At 49.7% G+C, this 22,387-nt stretch overlaps 2 protein-coding genes across 2 annotated transcripts; both read right to left on the bottom strand.

Moving 5' to 3' along the window:
- Positions 1-3,796: 3,796 nt before the first annotated feature.
- ALAD (aminolevulinate dehydratase) lies at positions 3,797-13,672 on the bottom strand. Its single transcript, XM_061201011.1, has 12 exons — positions 13,566-13,672; positions 8,172-8,359; positions 7,167-7,217; positions 6,605-6,701; positions 6,112-6,247; positions 5,921-6,004; positions 5,732-5,820; positions 5,460-5,515; positions 5,285-5,372; positions 5,110-5,196; positions 4,597-4,726; positions 3,797-3,944 (listed from the first exon to the last, which is right to left on the bottom strand). The coding sequence occupies exons 2-12, from the start codon at positions 8,282-8,284 to the stop codon at positions 3,886-3,888; spliced, it is 990 nt and encodes a 329-aa protein (XP_061056994.1). The 5' UTR covers positions 8,285-8,359; positions 13,566-13,672; the 3' UTR covers positions 3,797-3,885.
- A 6,012-nt stretch (positions 13,673-19,684) lies between these two features.
- POLE3 (DNA polymerase epsilon 3, accessory subunit) lies at positions 19,685-22,378 on the bottom strand. Its single transcript, XM_061200079.1, has 4 exons — positions 22,171-22,378; positions 21,985-22,070; positions 21,508-21,626; positions 19,685-21,235 (listed from the first exon to the last, which is right to left on the bottom strand). Exons 1-4 carry the CDS (start codon positions 22,234-22,236, stop codon positions 21,063-21,065), a joined length of 444 nt encoding a protein of 147 aa, XP_061056062.1. The 5' UTR covers positions 22,237-22,378; the 3' UTR covers positions 19,685-21,062.
- Positions 22,379-22,387: the final 9 nt, after the last annotated feature.

Genomic DNA, 22,387 nt, shown 5'->3' with positions numbered 1-22,387 from the left:
ACGATGGAATGTGTTGGCTATTTGTGGTGGCCTTCAGGATGTCCCACAGAGACAAGCTACCGTCCACGCTGGCACATCTGAGAGGGAAATAATAAAATCAAATCTTGTTGAGAAAGGCCCTTAATGCTCACCAGATGCCTGGAAAACTGAGAAAAAAATGCCTTGTTGATTGTTAAAACTGAGTTCTCTGCCCAAAGATAAAATTACGACTAGCAAGAAGAAGGCACACAGCAGGAGACGGGGACTGTGGAGGAGCCAGGCCCCCCAGGACTACCCAGATCCCTCCAGCTGCCTGCCTGGTCATTACTGCCTTTGTAGACAAAACATAGCCAGGTGGGGGTGGAGCAGACAGTAGGCTGGTACCTCAGGTGCCGAGTCCTGCCTCCAGAGTGTGCCACTCACATAGACCATGATGCCTGAAGGCAACCCCGTTACTGGCACTACTAATAGCATAATGTTAGAGCCATAATTTTGTTACTGTTTATTAGGAGGTGGTATGGCACAGTGGGTAAGGGTAGAGGCCTTGGAGTTGGGTTATGTGAGTTCAAATCCCAGCTCTGCTGTTTTTGGTGACTGGGGTCCTAGGCCCAGTTCTGCCACAAACTTGTTGAGTGGCCTTGGGAGAGTCACATAAACTCTGTCGACAGAGCTTCCTCATTGCAAACCCAAGCTAAATTTAGGATTCCCCTTCCAAGCTTTCCCACCTCAGTAAATGGCCTATCAATCAGCCACCCAGGAGCTCAAGCCAAGTTCGTCCTTGATATCTAACCTACCTTCTAAATCCATTCCCTTCTCCATCCCCACTGTCACCACTCAGTCTAGGCCATGTTTCTTTTTTCTTTTTTTTTTTTTTAATTTATTTTATTTATTTATTTTTGGTTGCGTTGGGTCTTCGCTGATGTGCGCGGGCTCTCTCTAGTTGCGGCGAGCAGGGGCTACTCTTCGTTGTGCTGCACGGGCTTCTCATTGTGGTGGCTTCTCTTGTTGTGGAGCACCGGCTCTAGGCACATGGGCTTCAGTAGTTATGGCACGTGGGCTCAGCAGTTGTGGCTCGCGGGCTCTAGAGCGCAGGCTCAGTAGCTGTGGTGCACGGGCTTAGTTGCTCCGTGGCATGTGGGATCTTCCCGGACCAGGGCTTGAACCTGCGTCCCCTGCATTGGCAGGCGGACTCCCAACCACTGTGCCACCAGGGAAGCCCTAGGCCACATTTCTTATTTGCACTTTGCCACAGTGCTGTCAAAATGCTTTTATAAAATGCAAATCAAGGGCCAGTCATTCCCCTAGTAGCCTTCAAATGGCTTCCCTTTCTCTGGGAATAATGAGAAGGCTCTCCATCTTCCTTCAGCATGGTTTTTGAACCCCTGCACGGTCTGGCCCTGGTGTCTCTCTGCTCAGTTCAGGCCTCTCTTCCCCATCCTTCCCTGTGTTCCAGCCACCCAAGCCTTCCAGCTCATTTTAGCCCCAGGGTTCCCTCTGCCGGGAATGCCCTTCCCTAAACATGTCTCAGCTTGGTTGCTCATTCTCCAGGTCTAGGTTTAAATATCAGACCCTCAGGGAAGTATTTTCTGATCTTCAAACCAGGTCAGGCCCAGGTGTGGCCTTCATAGCACCTGTTACATCATTGGTAACAGGTCCGCCTCTTGGTTCTCCTCAGGGAGACTCATCATCACTCCACTCAAAGTTTACCCTGGGGGCTCTAGACACAGTTATGTGCTCCCTGAGGACTGTTTGTACCTAAAGGGAGTGTCTTTTTTTTTTTTTTTTAAGGATCGGCGACTTTATTGAGGGTCCCGCTGTGCCTGTTTTGCGCTGCCCAGGGGAGCGCAGGTGCCTGCCCAGGACAGGCCAGTCTGAGCGCACAGGGAGTCGCTGCCGTTATCTATCTCCCACCTCCATGTGCCTAGAACAGAGCCAGGCCCCCATATGTGCTTGGCCAATGATGAATGTAGGATGGCCTTGAAGGATGTTCCCTTCCACACTAACCAGAAATGAGCTCAGGGGCCAGGTGCCAGGAAGCCAAGAAACTAAGGTGGCGGAAGGTCCTGGTGTGGCCCAAGCCCTGAGACCCATCAATGGCTGATCTCCCATGAATGTTTCGGGCCTCTAAGTGACTCTTCAAGTCCCAAAGGCTGAGGACAGAATGAGATCAGGTCTTCAGTTAAGTCGGCCACAGCTCTGGGGAAAACTACCAGGAGTCAGAGGGGAGCTGCTTCTGACTCATATAATTCCAAATTTTAAAACAGGTTGTACTGCTGTAACATCCAAACTAACCTTGCTTTGACTCTAGAGTTGGGATTCTCTGTCACTTTGCAGACAGGCAGGTGGACTTGCAAACTGGCACCTCCTTAGCTGGGCCTGAACCTTCACTGTGGGGAAACATTACGTCGCGTCACCCTCAGAAGAATGAATGGAAACCAGCTGCCCAAGCCAGAAACCCATGAAGGCATCTCTGTTTCCTCCCATTCCCTCCCTCAATCCCCGCAATGTGAAAGCATCAGCAAAATCTTCCTATTCTATCTCCAGAATGTATTCTGAATATATTCTGCTTCCTTCTCTCTCCACTGCCACCACCCTGGTCCAGGCCACTGTCATTGCTCCGGGGGGTCAGCAACAGTCTCCCGACCAGGCTTTTTCTGGCTCACCCCTCCATTTTTTTCACAGGAGCAGAATGGGGGAAATTGGAACACATGTTAAGTCCTGGTTAAGATCCTTCAGATGGCTTTCTATCAGATGCAAAATAGAACCCAAGTTTCCTACAAGGTGCAGGATCTACCTTTCCAACCTCCAGTCCTGCAGCCCACCTTCCTCTTCCTCATCTGGCTCCCAGCGGCCCTGCCAAGCCCCTCCCACGGCAGGAGCCTATACACTCTGTCATTCTCGCAGCTTCTGGTGTCTGCTTCCCTCTGCCCTCTGTAAGGGTCTTTCCTTGTCCCTCAACCTCATGGAGGGCTTCTCAAGCAAGGCCCATCATCTGTTATTCTCTGTCTCAGACCCTTTCTTTCCCTAGAAGCACTATTACAATGTGTAACTGCCTTATTTGTCTGTTTTCTTGTTGTTTTCTGTCACCCCTGTTCTCCTTGTATAGATTCCACTCAGAGACAAGCTGAGGTCTGTCCTGCTATACCCCCAGGACCCAGCATTGTGTGTGGGCACAAAGCAGACCTTCTCAAAAAATACCTCTTCAATAAAAATCCTTTTTGGTGGTGGCATCTCCAACAGTCAGGAACTCTCTCTTTGCTTCTGAATTTCGATCCTTAGGCAGCGTTCCTGCTTGTTAATGAATAATTATTTTCTGCTCGTTAATGAGTAATTCTTCTCTGGGTTTATGGCTCAGAGAACAACAGGAGATCTCAGGCAGCCTGGCAACCACTGGCCTGTGTGGGAATCGCCTTCCAGTGGAATCGCAGCAAATTTCAACTCTAAACCCAGGGTGTCAATCTAAGCCTCAGTCCCAGTGTGCCCAGCTCTGCTGCCAGAGGCCTCGAGCTTTCCAGAGCTTCTGAGGGTCCAAGATTCAACTGCCCTCCTTTTCCTTTAATGCTTCAAGCCTTTCTCCCAGGCCCCACTGAGCCAATGCCCATGATTCCTGGTGGCTTTCAAGCTGAAGCCACCCCAGAGGAAGGAGCTGGGGTGGCAGAGGTGAGCCTCAGGGTTGACCCAGGGGAGGGGTAGGGAAGCCTGGGAGAGCCCATGAGGATGTGGCTGTGAGTGGGAAGATTTGGCACGCTGGCAGAAACCACCCAGGGCTTCTGGGCGCCTGCCAGCGCGTAAGCAGGAAGAGGGCACGAGCACACAGTTCTAAAAGCATCGTTTACTTTGGTTTTCACTTCTCCAAGGCTCAGGAATTAAAAAGTTCTAGTTCTTGGGTCTTGCACACTTTCTCCATCACTCCTTCAGCCACTGCAATAGCTGAGGTGTGTAGTAGGTGATGATGACGTCGGCACCTGTGTTGGGAGAGAAGCGGGAAGCAGGGGAAGGGCAGGACATCAGCTCGGGGAATACCTTCTGGGAGATGAGGGCCGGGGGCGGGGAAGAAGGCTACCATGAAGAGGCACAGCCCACGGGGTGTCACAACCTAAGACTGAGTTCAGTTCCAGTGAGTCCTAGCTCTGTACGTTGTGTGACCTTGGGGAAGGCATTTTCTCCTTCTGGGCCTCAGTTTGCCAATGTATAAAACTGCACAGTGGGAGAAGCAGGTAAGCTGTGAGTTCCCTCCCCACACTGTATGCTCAACCAACAAAACCAGCTCCCATTTATGAAGTGACAAGCATACGCCAATTACACGTAGCATCTCATTTAATCCTCTTGACAACCACGCACAGCTATCTTGTCCCTAGTTCATAGACAAGGACACTGAAGTTAGAGAAGTGGCTTGGCCAAGGTCTCAAAACCAAAAAATAATCGAGGGCTCTGCGTGCTTCACTGTTCCACATTCTGTCCTGAGGTTTCATGTCTCTCCCCAGCCTGTCTGTTTAGATATGTGGCATTTCCAGGCATGAGACTCCAGGCTGTCTCATGACTTTATTTCCCTGTCTGGGCAAAGTGCCTATCAGTCCCTGCGGCACATGTCAAAAACTCCCACCCCTGCTTGCTCACCTGCTCTGCGGAAGGCAGTCATGACCTCCAGTACAGCAGCCTTGAGATCAAACGCTCCGGCCTGGGCTCCATGCCACAGCATGGCAAACTCTCCAGAAACGTGGTACACGGCGAGAGGGAGCTCAGGGTGCTGCGGAGAAGCAGCGGGGGGCAGGCAGGTTGAAGTGGGGGTGGGCATGCCTCTGGGAGTATCCCTTCCTCCCTGCTCAATGTGTGACCGTCTTGAGCCCCAAGCCCTGAGTCACTGCTGCTGCCGGCCTGGCCCATCCTCGAGCTGTTAAAGCTGAGCTGTTCAAAGGCTCCCGCGAGCCCTGGTGCAGAGGCCCACAGTGGTTTCCGGGCAGGGACAGGGACGGGGACGGGGACGGGGGAGGGGGGGGTGGTGCTGGGGATTCCTGTTCCCGGGCAGATTGCTCAACTCCGAGATTCTGCAGTCCCTCGATCAAAGGGCCCAGAATCTGTGGACACACTCTCATCTCCCCGAGCCCCCTCTGGCCTCTGCCCTGTGCTCACCTTGTTCTTTACCTCCCGCACGATGTCCAGGTAGGGCATTCCTGGCTTCACCATGAGCACGTCAGCGCCTTCCCGTACATCCCGGTCCTAAGGGATGAGTTATGGTGTGGGCAGTGCCTGGGAGGCGAGGTGACAGGGGGACAGGCCGGGTGGGGCTGGAGCTCTGGTCACTCACCACCGCGCGGAGGGCCAGGCCTCGTGCTCCGGGCGGCAGCTGGTAGCAGCGGCGATCTCCAAAAGCTGGGCTCGACTGAGCTGCGTCCCTGAGAAGTAGAGACACCAGGGTGGTCTCCAGCTTTGGGTTAACGGGTCAGGGATTCAACAGCAGACCCCTGCCCATCCCCACTCACCGGAAAGGTCCATAGAAACAGGAAGCGAATTTGGCACTATAGCTCATCACTGATACCTACGGGCAGATAATAGGGGTCTCGGCTCAGCCAGCCCTCCAGATGTCCCAGGGTGAAGTGACAGGGAGAGAAAGGACCGAGGCCGGAAATAGAGGCCTGTGTCCTAGTCCCACTGGAGCTCTGGGCCTTGCTTTCTCTGTGTGAGGTGCAGACACGGGGGCAGGTCCGGTCCAGGCTCTTACCTCCCCACGTGTGCCTGCACCCCCCACCCCTACCCTGTTGCCAAATCCATGTGCCATCAGAGCCTCCTTGATGGCTTCCACGCGTCCATCCATCATGTCCGACGGGGCCACCACCTGACATCCTAAAGGGCAGAGGGTGGCCTTCAGAACTCTGGGACCCTCCTATCCACCCTGCCACCTCCCCGACCCGGGGGTGCCCATCCCTGCTGGTGGTTCACTCACCTGCCTTGGCATAGGCCAGCGCCACCTCTGCCAGCCGCTGGCGGCTCTCCTCAGCTTGGAACGACCCATTTTCACTCAGAAGCCCTGCAGGACAGACAGCTGGGTTTGGGAGAGCATCCCGGGCCTTGGCCCATCTCTACCGCAGTGGGAGTGCTGGTGGCAGCAGGGCTGGTGGAAGGAGGGAAGCTCACCGCAGTGACCGTGGGAGGTGTAGGGGCACAGGCACACGTCGCAGGCCACCAGGAGGCCGGGGAAGTTCTTGCGCAACAGACGGATGGCCTCGATAGCCGGGGAGTCCTCGGAGTCTGCCGCAGAGCCCCGCTCATCCTAGGGACAGGGGAAGGACAAAGTCACACGAAGCCTTTGGGAGGCACAGTGGCCAGCCACCAGGGCACAGCCCCGGCCCTCTCCTTTATCACCACGACCGCCCCTGGACGAGGAGGCACGGGGAGGACCGTTCCCATTTTGCAGAGGGAAACCTGACTTGCCCATTCAGAGCTGCAGCCCTACTTAGCTTCCCGATCCTACATGGCTGCTGTTTCAAGGGCAGGGGCTGTGTCTGTTCACCGGTGGACCCAGGGCCAGCACAAGGCTGGAGCGAGGGTGTGGTCAGTGTGGAACCTCAGCTTATCCTCACCCAGCCTCCCCCTCCCCTTCCCTCTGACCCCTCCTCTGATTTGTCACCTTGGGAACTCTGCTGGGGACGCCAAAGACTAGGACACAGCGCAGGCCCTCCTCCACCAGGGGCTTCAGCATCTCTTCCAGCCGGTTCACACCATACCTGCATGGAGGGGCTGAAGTGAGGCAGGTCCCAGGCTAGGGTCCCCCAATCCCTCTGGCCTGTGCCTCTGTTAAGAGTCAAGGTGCACATGGCACCAGGAGGGCTCAAGCCTCACAGTACACGGAGGGGCAGGAATGCACCCACCAAACAGATGGGAAAACCGAGGCCCCACGTAGCAGAGTTATGGGATTCAGCTGTGGAAGGCCCCTTCAAGGTTCTGTTATTGAACTCCCATCTGAAGTTCAGCGTTCCTCTGCTACGGTGCCTCTGGTGACAGGTAGCTCATTACTGCCCGAGGCTGCCTCTTTTGTTGTGGAACAACTCTGCCCCCCGAGACAGTCCTTCTGAGCTGAAGTCAGCCTCTCTGGATCTTCTACCTCCTGGGTCTGCTTCTGCTTCCTGGCACCTCCACCTGTGAAATTGCTCCCTCCATCATAACCCTGCCCTCCCCACCCCGTCTCCTACCTGGCCACTCCTGGGAGGCTGGCGATAGGCTGTTTGTCATCAGGAACATCCCTGCAAGAGCGGGGGATGGGCTATGGATTGGTAGCTGTGGGAAGGGCCAGTGGTGAGGGGGTGACTGGGAGGGATGGTTGGGAAACTCGGAAGGAATATGGAGGTGGAGATGGTGGGAGGAAGATGGGATCCAGTGTCTGGTTCCCCTGCCTGGCCAAGCCCAGGGCCTGAAATAATAATAGGAACAACAAGAATAACAGTGACAACAAGCAACTGTACTCAAAGAACAGTACTCCTAGGAAGGAGTCAAGTGATTAAGAACTTGGACACTGAGATCAGAAGGTCCTTGCTTGCTATCCCAGCCACTTACTGACTGGGCGACCTTGGCCAAATGGTACTCTTTGAGCCTCAGGGCCTTCATCTGTATCCTGGGTCGATTCATTCATTCATTCAACAAGTATTTATTGAGCACTTATTATGTGTCAGGTACTGTTTTAGGCTCTGGCAACACAACAGTGAACAAAACAGACAAAAATCCCTGCCCTCGTGGAGATGACATTCTAAGGGATAATATCCGTATTCTTCTCATATGAATACTGTCAGGGTGGAATGAGATAATATACATAGGTGCTTAGCATACCAGTACCTGGGACACAGTAAGCCCTCAATATGTATCAGCTGTGCTATCGTGACTCATCATGACTGCCACCTCTGACATGTACATAGTACTTTACAGCCAACAAAACATCGTCTCGGCTTCTGTCTTGTTGCAAAAACTCAGGATGACAGGCAAGGGTTATTTTTATTTTCCAAATGGGAAGACTGTATTCTCTTCAAGGTTTGTTTTTCTCTTAATGGCTGTCCTTAACCCAGCAGGCCACGTCCAATACCTTGAGCTCCAAGCTGACAGCCCACTTTATCCCCGCAACACAGACACCTGCTCTGTTCACATGCATGCACACACACTCAACCCCCCCCCTGCCGATCAGATACCTGGCTCATTTGGGGACTCACGTGACAAAGATGGGGTAGATGAGGCTGGAGGCACTGAGGCTGGCGGTGGTTGCCTGCCAGGTCCGAAGTAGTGGGTGGAAGTAGCCGCTGTGCAGGACCGACTGGGGCTGCATGGTGGGCAGCGGGGACACAGGGCAGCCGGGTGGTTGGAACTGAGGGCTCCTGCGGGGTCTGCCTCGTGCTCAGCTCTGTGAGGGCGACGAGAGGCGCATGAGATGTGGTCCCTGGCACCGGGAGGTGGTCACATACCCGCAGGCTTTTCCAGATTCCTGCTTCCCCTGTTCTCTACCCCAGTGCTACTCCTAGTGGGGTTCACCAATCCCTGCCGGTGTGCACCAAGATAAGTAGACACTTTCATGAAACTTCAGAAACTTTCAGAAAGTTTTCAGAAACTTCCAGAGCAAGTTGAATCTAATAATATAAAATCTGGGTTTGTATTTTATTTGGTCTCTTTTTTTAAAACATGTCTCTAATAATTCATTTTCATTGCATTTTATCAAAGAATCAGTCTGGGATGGACTGGACATTACTATGAGAAGCCCTGATCTAGCCACCACTTAAACTTTGCCTATTCCATGAACAATGTCCATGGCCATGGCAGAAATTTTAGAAAAGTACAGATAAGCAAAAAGAGAAAAATTTCCTGCAATTCTACCTCTAGGGGAAAACACTGTTAACCCCTTGGTACACGGACACACACTTAAGAGGATTAAATTGCACCGTGCCGACAGACAGACAGACAGACAGACACGCCTGTGGAGTGGCCACGGAGGCTGTCTTTTCCAGCCCGCCTCCTGCTGCTCCCCAAGCACGTTCGGCTGCGTTCCGGCTCACCCTCTTTCCCTAGGAGGCTGGTGCTCTTTCCACAACTTCCCCATCCCCAAATCCTACCAGGTTCTCCACCAGGCGGCCCCTCCTTCCCTCTCCCTTGCAGCATCTCTTCTTGCCCAGATCCCAGTCTCTCTCATATACCAGTTCTCTGTGGCCTTATCTTATCTCATCCCAGTCGGCAGAGCTTCTGCAGGGCAGGGTCCACACTTAGCTCATGTTTGCCTCCTGCACAGCACTCTGCCACACAGTAAATATATTTACCCACATGAAGTACAAGACAATATGCCCTAAATGCCAAATAAGGGGTGTAAGACAGAAGGAAGCTGGGGCATTAACGTTTGTTTCTTGAGCACCTACTATGTGCCAGGCCACGCTGGGCACTCGCACACGATTTCTCATCCAGTTGGCACCGCAGTCCCAGGGGGTCGGGCTGACTGAGCGCATCTCGGAGAGGCCGAGCCTACCATGAAGGAACCATGACTTCCAATGTGGGTTAGGAGGTCAGAAGCTTGTTGGAAGAAGACAGGACTAGAACTCGGTTTTGCAGGATGAGTGGGTTCGGCTCGGCAGAGGGAAAGGGGAGAACGTTCCCTCCGGAGGGGAAAGAAGGGGCCAGGAGGACGGGCTGCGGACTGCTCTGAGGACTGAAGAGGCAATCGAGGATGTGTGTTTGGAGGGGAGGGGCGGCCAGACTGAGGACAGGGAAGATTTCTGAGCAGGGGGCGGGGCAGGGGCCTGCTCAGAGCCTGGCTTTAGGAAGATAATTCTTGCAGCCTGAGCAGAGCTGACTAGAAGCAGAGGAGGACAGAGGCTGTGGAGCGAGAGGGGTGGGGAGGAGGGGCCATCCTAAGGCGGCCAAGAGGCAGTCTCTTGGGGCAGCGGATGCGCTAGCTTGCTTGACCTGGAGGGCAGCGGAGACAGGGACAGGCAGGAAGAGGGCGGAGGGGAGCCGAGCCTGGAGAGAGAGGAGGTGGAGAGCTCCGTTTTAGACGCTTCCTTTTGGAGGTGCCTAACAGCCAAGTAGGGGGAAAACAAAGAGCCACCAATCTCTCCTTGTATGAATGGGACCTCAAGGCCCAGAGAGGGGCAGGGACTTACCCACGGCTGCACACTCTCTGGGCCTGGTCGGGGGGGTCCTTTAGTACACTGATGATGCCTTCCCCTCCCCCTGCCCTCCAGCCTCCCAGGCCCCTTGGCTCCCTCCCAACTAGCTCAGGGGCCTGTTTCATCTGATCCTCCTCCTTGGCGGGGTTGGGGTTATCAGGAGCCATACAGGATCCACTCCACCACCACACCCCTGGGCCAGCCACAACATCTGACCCAGGGGCAAGCCAGGCCTCCCCAAAGATGTCCCAACCCCCATATGAACAATCATTTAGCAGATACAAAGTCCTGAGTGCCCATTTTGCACAAGATTTTGCTCTTAGGTCTGCTAAGGATTAGCCCAGCTCAGAGAGGTTAAGTCACTTGCCCAAGACCACACAGCTAGTGACTGAGCCAGAATTTGAATTTGTTGTAGACAATGAGTGCAGGGTTTTACCTACCATACCCCATACTACTGATAAACACTTGATTCAGTAGGTGTTGCTCTGCCTATACTATCTCTGCCTTGGAGAGATGGAGGGTATCAGAGAAAAATATACTGAGTGTATGTTGTGTGCTGGGCACTGCACTAGGTACTTTACACATATATATTATCCCATTTAATTGCAGAGAATTGTTCTAACTTTTAGTGATAAGGAGACGGAGGCTCAGAGAGGTTAACTGACTTGCTCAATGTCATTCTGCAGAGTCACATCTTATTTTGAAGGCAGGTCTTTAGGTCTCTAACTCACTTTCCAGAGAACCTTTACAGCAGCAGGCCCCCAGCTTCTGGAATCCAAAGCTGCATTCCACTGGCTTCAACCCCACATCTACTTTAGAAGGCTGAGGAAGTAAATGCCTTCTGCTTATCAGAAGCAAAACGGCAGGGCTGCCTAGAGGCCTTGCAGTCCAATTCACCCGGAGGAGACTGGGGGTTAGAGAGTGGTGAGGGGGAGGCCTTACTAGGGCAGTTCCACTTTTATCTGTTTTTTTTTTAAATTTTAGGATTCAGCGAGAGATTTGAGAAATGGGTATTAGTGCTGAAAAAAATTAAAAAGTTGAAAATCACCAACCCTGTTTAATCGTTTACATTCTGCTGTGGAAAGTAGGGTGCAGAAAGGAGACAGGAGTTGTTTGACATCCACAGCGAGTCAGGTACAAAGCTGGGCTTGACCATGGGTCTCCTGGCTTCTACTCAAGGGCCTGTTACCTGCCTCACAGGTAGTCATTCTGTTACATACGTGCTTAATAAACAAACATCTGTTTTTTGTTGTTGTTGTTTGTTTGTTTGTTTTGCTGCACCACGTGTCACCTTAGTTCCCCGAACAGGGATCGAACCCGTGCCCACTGCAGTGGAAGCGTGGAGTCTTAACCACTGGACCGTCAGGGAAGCCCCAATAAACAAAGATCTGTGCAGTAGAACAACAGCCCCTGAGCAACAGAGGTGCTTCTCTGTTTGCAGAGCCAAATCCAGGTGGAGGTTTTGCTTTGCCAAAAGTCCCTGAAAAATTGGAAGATTTTCACATACTTGGAAGGGGCACTTCTCCCAAATCAAGGGAGCCTGTAAGCCACAGCTTAAATCCTGTGACACCACACTGAAGACAAGGGCAAGTCACCATGGGATGCAGAACAGGTTAGCTTAACTGGAAGGCTGTAGCAGGCAGTGCAGAAAGAGTAATGTTTCAGGGTCAAACAGTCCCAGGTCTGCTCTGTGCTCTGTGTATGACTTTGGGCAAGGTTGCAGAATCTTCATTTTGTAATCTATGAAATGGGAATGATACTATCAAACTTGCAAAGCTGCAGAGAAGATCAGAGATAGTGAAGAGGTACATGCCTGGCACAGTAGCCACTCAGTAAATATGCAGCTACTTTTACTATCATTAGGAGTAGAAGTGGGGTGACTAGACCTCCTGGAGTGGATCACAGCTGTGCCCTCTGCACCACACCCAGAAGGGAGAACTTTCACTCAAACCTGGATGGGCCACAGGGTCTCCCAGGATATCTGAGGTGGGGTCCTTGCCTTCCAGCAGCTTATGTGGTGAAGGAGAAATAGTCACCATACAGATGCTACAGTAGAGGGGTGGACTATATGCTATAGGAGGGACCTGTGTCTCTGGGAATCAAGGATGGATGGCTTCATGGAACAGGCAACACTGAGGGATAAGTAAAATTCCAGATTGATTGTGAAAGTATCTCCTTCCTTAGAAGGTAACTTCTTCAACTTGGGAGTAACCTAAGTTGGGCCCTGAGAACTACCACCCAGAGGGGCTGAGAAGAGATGCAGGGCCTGATCCCCCCATGTTGTGCTCCACTGAGGATTCCAGAGGCTGTGGTCTTGGCACAGAGGGTTGTGAGCTGCTGCCAGCGATGACAGGCTCTGCCACTAGCAGGGGAGGGCCAGCTAGGTAGAAGGTGGCCAGGGCTGAGAAATCCAAACCCCCAGAAGGGCCCAGGACAGCAGCTGTCAGGCAGTTCTGAAAAGGAGCCGACTGGCTACCTGTTTATTCAAACTGCATTTCCTGAATATCTACTCTGGGCCTGCCCCAGTGCTTGGAACAGGGATTAAAGAGAAGAAGGAGACCCAGGCCTTGACTTGGCTTTGAAGAGCCCAAATCTCCTCTGGAGCTAAAAGGAGAATCAGCCAGTTCCACAAATTCCTAGAACATACTGATTAAGAGGTTCCTTAAAGCTTGCTGACTACATCATTGAAATGACGGTGATACTGGGCTGACACTGGTCCAAGATCGTGCAGGGGGTCAGTGACAGATCTCGGGCTAGAATCCAGGTCTCCAGCAGAGAAGTCCTCAATGTCCACCATTACCCCTTGATACTTTAAGTATAGATTTCAAAGCTGCTTATCAGCAGAACTGGGCTCCTGGAGAGCTCTGGGTGAAGGGGGTGAGGGAGGAAAGAGGCAGAACGGTGACTCTGGACCTGGCTGCAGTTGGCAGCATGAGGGTTACGGTTGTGGGTTTTGGAGTCTGTAGATGTGGGTTCAAATCCTGATTCTGTCACCTTCCAGCTGTCTGACCTCAGAATCCTCATCTGGTAAATAAGGACTTGAACAGATCTCAATGGGCTGTTGTAAGACTGAATGGGCCAATGCATGTAACTTACGTACGATCCTAGCACAGAGCGGCTGTTATTGTTTGCACCTCCCTCCCCCATTCTGCCAGGGACCTCGGGCTCTCCACTGATGGAGACTACCCAAGCGGGCTCCAAGGGAACGGACCCCAGACAGGAGACTCGGAGCCCAGACCCGGGTCCCCAAGGGCAACGGCCACGCAGAGACCTCAACCCCGCTGCAGCAGGACAATCTACCTCTAAGAGCCTAAATAGGAGTCCCAGAGTGACTCCGTCCCCGGCTGCACCGCCAGCGCTTGTGGATTACAGCAGAGTCTGGGTCTGGGGACACAAGACTTTGATGCCACAGCCCCTGCCTCCAAGTCCGCCATCTCCTCTAGTCCAGTCCCCACTCACCTGCCTCCCTAAGGAATCTGAGACGCCGCTCCTTCCACCGCTGCCGCGCGCTCTAGTCTCCCAGGGCCCACGTGGGGGCGGGGCGGCTCTCCCGGAAGCAGCTCCCTCTCTCACAGCCCGCCCCCTACCGCGTGCAGGCTACGCCCCCTGCGGGCACTTGGCCTGAGGTCAGCTCCGGCCGCGGCCACGCCCACTCACGTCAGCAGGCCTGGCCAATCGGGTGTGCCGAAAGGCTGGAGGACCCGCCCCTCCTTAAGCTGAGGTTCGCTCCTGAGCTGCGGAAGTCCCGGGGGAGCCCACTTGGGGGCGCAGGAGCGGCGGCGTAAGGGTGCTGCGTGTGAACCGGAGTCGAAGGTGGTTAGAGCCCTGAGGTTTTCTTTATAGCCCCTCTTTTCCCAGCCTAGCGCATACTTGGCACTGGTTGTTTATTGAAAGAATAATTAGATGTCAAGGACATTAAAACAACACCATAGTGCCTAACACAATAACTAAGTCCATTTGTGCGGACTGAGCATTTTAAAGTTGTTGAGTTCAGCACCAGGCTGCCCTCCAAGTTTTCAGAGAAAATTTATTTCAGCGTAATTTCTCAGGGCTTACTTACTCTGTGCCATAGTTTGGGAGATGTGATGTGAAAGACATGGGCACTTTGGAAAGGCTCCAAGTCTGATAGGGGAATCAGACCTGTCTGTCTATTATGGGTACAATGAGAGATTTGACCAAAAGTCTGGGGGGGAAAGATGGGGCAGGAGGGATCTGGTGAGGCTTATGGGGCTTGGGTGAACTGGTAGCATCAGATGAGTGAAATAGGGGTCAGGATCAATACCCCAGCAAATTAATTCCTTCCCCCCCCCCAAATATTTACTTATTTATTTATTTGGCTGTGCCGGGTCTTCGTTGCTGCACGGGGGATCTTTAGTTGCAGCATGCGGGATCTTTAGTTTTGGCATGCGGGATCTAGTTCCCTGACCAGGGATCGAACCCGGGCCCCCTGCATTGGGAGTGTGAATCTTAACCGCTGGACCACCAGGGAAGTCCCAGGAAATCCTTTGTGAAAGTGAGAGGGGGATTATTGAAAAGTCGACTTTGAAATGTGAAGGATGTCAGAGGGTTGTATTACACTTATTCTCAGATTTTATTTCTCAAAATCTGTACCCCAAACCTGTTTTATACCTCTTTATATTCCAAGTCTAAGAGGCAGAGAGGCTTAATGCTGGGAAAATATGACACTGCTTAGTTCCCAGCTGCTAGAGTTCTGATCTGTGTTCTAATAAGGAAAGTGGTGGAAAGAAAGTAATGCTTTTTTGTGCATTAAAGAGTTAGGGACAGTACCATACATTTTACATTCACTTATCTAATTTTGATGACAACTATGTTACTATCCTCATTTTATAGATTGGGAAAACAATTGCCAGGAGATTAATTTGCCCCATGCCACACTGGGATTTCTCTTCATTGCCTGCGAACCATATTCCTTCAACTCACAGAGGTAATTACTATTTATTTTTTCCCCCAGTTTAGATCCCCTGCCCAGCAGGTCTTTCATAACACCTCTCCCGGACTTCCCTGGTGGTCCAGTAGTTAAGACTCCATGCTTCCAACGCAGGGGACATGGGTTCAATCCCTGGGTGGGGAAGTTCCGCATGCTGCATGGCATGGCCAAAAACAACAACAACAACAAAATACCTCTCCTATCTCTGAGTTTATTGATAACTAAAAATAATTAGTACCATTGGATACCTCCAAGATCCCAAACAGGGTGGAAAATTTAAGAATGTTGCTGTTTGGTGTAATCTATTTTTCCCATATCACTCTTATTCTTGACTGAGAGACCTGTTCCAACTTCTCGCACCCCCCCCAAATATAATTTTGCCTTAATCTGTCACTCTTATCCATAAAAAGTATTGTGAATGCAACGACATGAATCTTAAATATAACGCTGAGCAAAAGGAGTCAGACACAAGAGAACATATTGTATGATTTCGTTTATATGAAGCGCAAACCCAGGCAAAATTAACCTGTGCTGGAAGTCAGGATAGTGACTACTACTGGGGAGATAGGAAGTGACTGGGAGATTGAAGGTTCTTTTTAGGGTGCTGGTCATGTTGTTTATTGATCTCAGTGTGACTTTCATAGATATGTTTAATTAATTAATTAAATTTTTTTCTTGGTTGCATCTGTGCCACTTGTGGTATCTTAGTTCCCCAGCCAGGGATTGAACCCGGGCCCTTGGCAGTGAACGTGTGGAGTCCTAACCATTGGACCGCCAGGGAATTCCTTCATAGATGTGTTTAGTTGTGAAAATTTACCAACCTCTACTCTTACTTGCACCTTTTAGTATGTATATTCTACTTACTAAATAAAAAGTAAAAAAAACACCCCAAACTCCCACTTTATTGAGTGCCTCCCAGGTAGGTACATGGCACTGGGCTGAATGCTTGTGAAGAGCATAAAAAGAACCAGATATTAGTGGTTGCCAGGGGCAAGGGGAGGGAAGCATGGGGAATAACTGCTTGACTGGTATGAGGTTTTATTTTGGGGTGATGAACATGTTTTGGAACTAGATAGACGTGGTGGCTGTGAATGTGCTAAATGCCACTGAGTTGCTCATTTTAAAATGGTTAATTTTGGGCTTCCCCATTGGTGCAGTGGTTAAGAATCTGCCTGCCAAAGCAGGGGACACGGGTTCGAGCCCTGGTCCGGGAATATCCCACATGCCGCGGAGCAACTAAGCCCATGCGCCACAAGTACTGAGCCTGCGCTCTAGAGCCTACGAGCCACAACTACTGAGCCCGCATGCCTAGAGCCCGTGCTCCGCAACAAGGGAAGCCACCGCAATGAGAAGCCCGCGCACCACAACGAATAGTAGCCCCCGCTCGCCACAACTAGAGAAAGCCTGCACGCAGCAACAAAGACCCAATGCAGACAAAAATAAATAAATAAATAAATAACTTTATTAAAAAAAAAAAAAAGGTTAATTTTATGTTCTGTGAATTTTATCTCAATCAAAAAAGAAAATTGGTTCACCAAATGCAATATGGGTTTTTTCTTAGCTTTGACAAATGTACCATGGTTATGTAAGATTAATATGAGGGCAAACTGGGTGACGGTTATACTCTTTGCTACTTTTCTGTAAATCTAAAATTGTTCAAAAATAAACTTTAGTTAAAAAAAAAAAAATAGAAGCAAGGCAGTGGGCCACTGGAACGGAATCCCAGCTTTTATAAATTAGTGGTAAGTCACTTCTCTCTGATGAGCCTCAATTTCCCATCTGTGAAAATAGGAGATTTTTTGTAATTTTGCATGGGTAAGGATGGTAATCCTCCCACCCTCCAATCCAAATCAGAATCTCTAGGCATGAAGGGCTGTGGTTAAAAACAGGTGAGAAACATTACCTTGGCCTAGTAAGGAAACTTCAAAATCCGGATACCACTACAGGATTGAGAGAGGAGTGGTTGGGAAAAACTGGCGGATGACCTCAAAGATTCTTCCCAGTCCTTGAATTCTTTTTTTTTTTTTTAAATAAATTTATTTATTTATTTATTTTTGGCTGCGTTGGGTCCTGCGTTGCTGCGCATGGGCTTTCTCTTGTTTCGCTGAGCAGGGGCTACTCTTCGTTGCGGTGCGCGGGCTTCTTATTGCGGTGGCTTCTCTTGTCGCAGAACACAGGCTTTAGGTGCGTGGGCTTCAGTAGTTGTGGCACTCAGGCTCAGTAGTTGTGGCTCTCGGGGTCTAGAGCTCAGGCTCAGTAGTTACGGCGCACGGGCTTAGTTGCTCTGCGGCATGTGGGATCTTCCCAGACCAGGGCTCGAACCTGTGTCCCCTGCATTGGTAGGCGGATTCTTAACCCCTGCGCCACCAGGGAAATCCCCAGTCCTTGAATTCTATAGTTTTAAGTTATAGTCTCCACTCGCAGGAAACATGATTTTTCTTAGGGAGTCAAAGTTTGGTAAGAACTAAGGTCGTGTGGAAGGAGAGTTCTTTGGGGGATTCATTCTTGACTGGAGCCTTCTGTTGGGGTAGAAGCATGTTACAGAAGGTCAGGTGAGCCCACCTTAAGCAGGCTTTGAGTAACAGGTCTAGGTATGGATTTGACTTAACAGAAAGCAGTGAGGGACTGCAACATAGCAATGTTCCAGGAAGATCCACTTGGCAAGCAGTACACAGAGGAAGCTAGGGGAAGCAGAGATGAGGCAGGAAACTGAGCTCAAAGGAAGCCACAGAAGTCCAGATGGGACTTGAGGGCTTGGCTGAGTGGTGCTCATGGGAATTAAGAAACGACACGTTAAAAAGAAAAAAAAAAAAGAAACGACATATTTCTAGGGACTTCCCTAGTCGTCCAGTGGTTAAGACTCCACGCTTCCACTGAAGGGGCCTCAGGTTCGACTGAGATCCCACATACCGTGCAGCACGGCCAAAAAAAAAAAAAGGAAACAATATATTTCTAGATATATGCCCTTATGTTCATCGTGGCACAGCATTCTTTACAATAGCCAAGATATGGAAACAACCTAAGTGCCCACCAATGAATGGATAATGAAGATGTGGTGTATATATACAATGGAATACTATTCAGCCATAAAAAAAAAGATGAAATCCTGCCATTTGTGACAACATGAATGGACCTTGAGGTTATTAAGCTAAGTGAAATAAGTCCTGTGGAGAAACACAAATACCGTATGATTTCACTCATATGTGGAACATAAAAAACTAAAACAAAACCCCAAATAAATGAACAAACCAAACCAAACCTACAGAGAACTGAGCAGGAGTTACCAGAGGGGGAGGGGCAAGGGGGAGGGAAAAATGGGTAAAGGGAATCAACAGTATGGTGATGAATGGACAATAAAGTTTTGGTGGGTAGCATGTTGTAGAGTACACAGAAGTAGAACAGAATGTTGTACCACGAAACCTATGTTATAAATCAATATTACGTAAATTAAAAAATTTTAAATTATACAATTAGAAATGAATATATTAATATAGAATGAGCAAACTGGAGTTAAACTTGAACTATTTTGGTAATCCTTAAATAATATTCTTCTGCTCCAAAAGCAATCAAATACTTGATAACAGTGCCTATGATGTCTAGTAGAAGCCACAGAGATTAGTCTTTAATTTATCACACAGAGTACAAATGTTATGCTGTGTATGTATCCAGACTTTACATTCTCCTTAGGCTACTATTATGAAAGAAAACAGATTATCTTCGACAAGATTATAAAAATGATTTCTTTCCTATGCTGAAGCTGTTCTGTTAATTCAAAGGGAAATGAAAATATGTACGGAAGAGAAAAACAAAAATAAAAACAAGGCCTTGCTGTGTACATGCCACTGTGCTAAGTCTTCTGTTATCTTTCAAAATTCTCCTTTTAAGGTAGGTATTAATACTGCCAATTTAGAGATGAAAAAACTGAAGTTCAGTGTATTTAAAAAAAAATCATTTGTACAATAACCAACTATGAAGGACTCAGTGTATGCTGTCTTCCCAGAGACATAATACTGTGACATTGTAACTAACTTGTAGAAATAGCATCAATATAAATTTCAAGGGAGAAATAAGAAACAAATATATTGAATAGCTTTGTCTTTCATACAAATATAAATGTGAGAGACAGGAAAAAAAAAAAAAGAAGCGATGTTTCTGCTGTGGAGAAGGAAAAAGCCACTGGACCTAATGATCGTTGGGGTTGTGTATCTATCTGTGAAATATGATTTGAAACAGTTACGTAACCTAGAGGTAATACAGTGTCATAGCTGAAATCATGGAGATAACAGCAGTGTTCCTTCATAGGATTTAAGAGTTAATACTTGAAAGCATTTAGAACAGTGCCAGGAACACAGCAGGGACTCAATAAATGTTTGGAGTTGTTGAGCATCTAGTATGTATGGGGTGCCCAGCAGAGCCATGGGAAGCTCTCACTGTGGTTGAAGAGCTGCAGCGCCCCTGCTTGTTAATGAGCAGCATCTGCTGGTCATCCAAGGTGACACAGGATCCCATATTTATAAGGGTCTGGCTCAGTCCACACCCCAAGAACCGTATAGAGCATGGTCAGTGGTCCTCCCCAAAAGTACACTTAACAAACAAGAAGGATGAAAGAGGAGTCATCACTTTTAACAGGAATTTTTATTTATACAAAGCATTATAATTTTCTCAATATTCTTCATTCATTTATCAACAAACTTTCCACTGTATTCATTTAACAAATTAACAGTGTCACACTACATTTCACTACCTTTCGACCTCCAAGCACTCAACTTAGAGACGAACAAAAAAGTGCTCGAAGCACCAAATGGAAAGAGAAGAAAACTAGGAAAGGTCAACAGAGATACTTTAGAAGCAGTTAAAGGGGATGGGTTAGGGGAGGAATTAGATTACTGAGCACCATCAGATTTCCCTTATGGTTCAGAAAGGTTTACAAAATCATTTTTAAAAGACATGAGATTAGAACTAGGGAATCAGAGGAAACCACACTTTGGGATATTAAGCAGGTCATCCAAGTTCCTGGATTGGGAGAAGTGAGAAAAAGAGGGACAGAGAAAGTGGGAATGGGGAGCAGAGGAGAGGCAGAACAGAGACAGGAGGTGAGAAGCACAGTGGGAGAAAGTTGTGCCTAGAAGAAATAAAGTCTGGAACTTGTCATGAATTGGAATAATGAAAAGCCAAGTCACAAGTCTAGGAGATGGACTACAAGAAGAGAAAGCCTGGAATTTTATACCTTCCAGGAGGTGACAACAAATCCTGAAGCTGTACAGTCGCAGGCAGTGAGGTGCATTTAAGACTAAACCATCTGTTTTACAAGAGTAAGACACTCGCAACCTTGCTTGACTAATTCTACTCTGTTGATTTAAAAGCGTTATGTGCCAAGAACATAGCAACCCAAGCAGGTAACATGCCTATAGGCAATACAGAAGGGGTCCAAGCCAAGTGGGTCTGTAGAAACCAAACTTCAATTAATGTCACTGTCAAGTGAGGAGACAATAGAACAGATGTCATTGTTCTCTCGAACCCTTATAGTAATTTCCTAAAGCTAAGCCATTCTGATCACCTGAAATAAGCTAGTATTGCCAAATACTGTACAATCAAATAGGCTGACCATGATCAAACCCCAATTTTTCCTGAGCCTTGACTGCCTCTATGATCTGGAACACAGTCGGCAGCATGGAAGTTATTATTACTTTTTTTGGGGGGTGGGGAGGGAACTGGGGATCAACAACTGCCTAACTATACGTGTAAGTAAACAAGAGAGATCAAATTGACCAATTAAATTAGCTGTTCAGAATCTCTCTTGCCAAAAAGTCATAACCTTGAGACTGATTAAGCAAAACAGGATTCCGCTACTCAGATGCTCCAAGTCTGGGAAGCGCTGGTTTTCATGATAATTCAGTTTTTATTTCGATCTTCTGCCTAAGACTACTCTGTCCAGCACGAAAAAGCTTCACACAAACGTGTACGGCGTTTCAGAGTGGTACCTTCCGAGCTGCGTCTCCCCATCCTCTTCAGTTGTCCACTTCCTCCTCTTCATTCTGTTCTTCTTCCTCCAGCCTTTCCTCATCTTCATCGTTGTCCTCATCCCTGCCCTTGTCTTGCTCTTCCGAATCTGTTTTTTTGTCTTTGTCCTTCTTCTTTTGCTCTGAAGCTTCCTTCTTGCCTTTTTGCTCCCTCCTGTAAGCTGTAAGGATGAAGGGGAGGGAGTTAGGAGGCAAGGCTGAACCAGACTGCAGCAGCTAACTCCACTGCATAACTGGAAAAGCTGAGGCACAGAAGGAAAAATAACCCGCCCAGCACCACGAAACAGTTACGCGGTGGTGCCTGCCATCGGAGTCGCATCCAATACTTGCTTACCAGACTTAAAGGCACCCAAGCTGATAAAGACTCAGGGCCAGGTGAGCAGGTCATACAGGATGAACATCTACTTGGATGAGAAAACGAAAGGGTAGTTACCTTCCAGAGCTTCTTTTAACGGGGTCACGAACCGCTGAAACTCCATCTCCTCCATGGCGGAGAGCACATCGCTGGCATTCAACGTCTTGCGTTTCCCTTTCATCGCGAAGTTGTTGGCACTGAAAGAAGAAAGATTAAGGGCTGTCAGATGCCCTCTTGCCGCGTACGGAGTGGGTGGGAAAAGGAGCACCCAGAAGTGGCATGAGAAAGCCTGCATGCATGGATTTTTGTGACACGGTAAGTCCCTCCCTTACCTGTACAAAAGAGTTAAAGCAAAGTTACTGTTGTCTTATTTTGTTTCAGAAATTGCAAGCCCTGAACGAGGGCTCTGAACCTCCCTCCACTGAGGTAGAACATAATTAACTGGGGTTTGCGGGCTCCAGGCCACGAACTCCGAACCGGTGGGGGGGGGGGGGGAATGTCTCTTTACGCCTCCCCTATGCCCAGCTAAGCTCCGGCTAGCTCTGGCCGCCTCACCAGGATGTGGCATACAGCACGAAGACGCTGGCGGCGCGGGAGATGGCGCTCCGGGCCTCCTTGGAGATGCTGACACCGTCCGGGAGCTGTGAGAAAAGCGGGGGTGAGCAAACCTACCGGCCCAGGACCTGTTTTCCCCTGCCCGCTCGTCCGCCCCTGGCCCATCCGCCAGCCGGAGCTGCTCACCGCCTCCTTGATGATCCTGGTGATGACGGCATTGGGCAGGTTTAGGTCCTCGGGCCTCTCCGCCATTGCCGCGGCCGGGGCCCGGGCCTCGGACCTCCTCTTCAGGCCGCTACGGCGTCCGGACTTCCCGCGTCGCCACGGTCTGACCCAACGAGGCTTCCGTCGCGCCCCGCGTTGCCCACACAGTGTCCCACAGTTCCCCGCGCGCCATAACCTC

Source organism: Eubalaena glacialis, chromosome 9 (genome assembly GCF_028564815.1).
Source record: "Eubalaena glacialis isolate mEubGla1 chromosome 9, mEubGla1.1.hap2.+ XY, whole genome shotgun sequence".
NCBI classification, from domain to species: domain Eukaryota; kingdom Metazoa; phylum Chordata; class Mammalia; order Artiodactyla; family Balaenidae; genus Eubalaena; species Eubalaena glacialis.
Note: the sequence above shows the minus strand (reverse complement) of the source record. Positions and strands in the feature narration are given on the sequence as shown.

Excerpts from the sequence above, each read along its gene's own strand:
- ALAD (XM_061201011.1), bottom strand. The coding sequence starts at position 8,284 with ATGCAGCCCCAGTCGGTCCTGCACAGCGGCTACTTCCACCCACTACTT. Across the intron at positions 6,005-6,111 it reads CACCTCCCACGGTCACTGCG|GGCTTCTGAGTGAAAATGGG; the intron begins GTGAGCTTCCCT and ends TCTGTCCTGCAG. Across the intron at positions 5,516-5,731 it reads CACATGGATTTGGCAACAGG|GTATCAGTGATGAGCTATAG; the intron begins GTAGGGGTGGGG and ends ATCTGCCCGTAG.
- POLE3 (XM_061200079.1), bottom strand. The coding sequence starts at position 22,236 with ATGGCGGAGAGGCCCGAGGACCTAAACCTGCCCAATGCCGTCATCACC. Across the intron at positions 22,071-22,170 it reads CCAGGATCATCAAGGAGGCG|CTCCCGGACGGTGTCAGCAT; the intron begins GTGAGCAGCTCC and ends CTTTTCTCACAG. Across the intron at positions 21,627-21,984 it reads GTGCTGTATGCCACATCCTG|TGCCAACAACTTCGCGATGA; the intron begins GTGAGGCGGCCA and ends TTCTTCTTTCAG.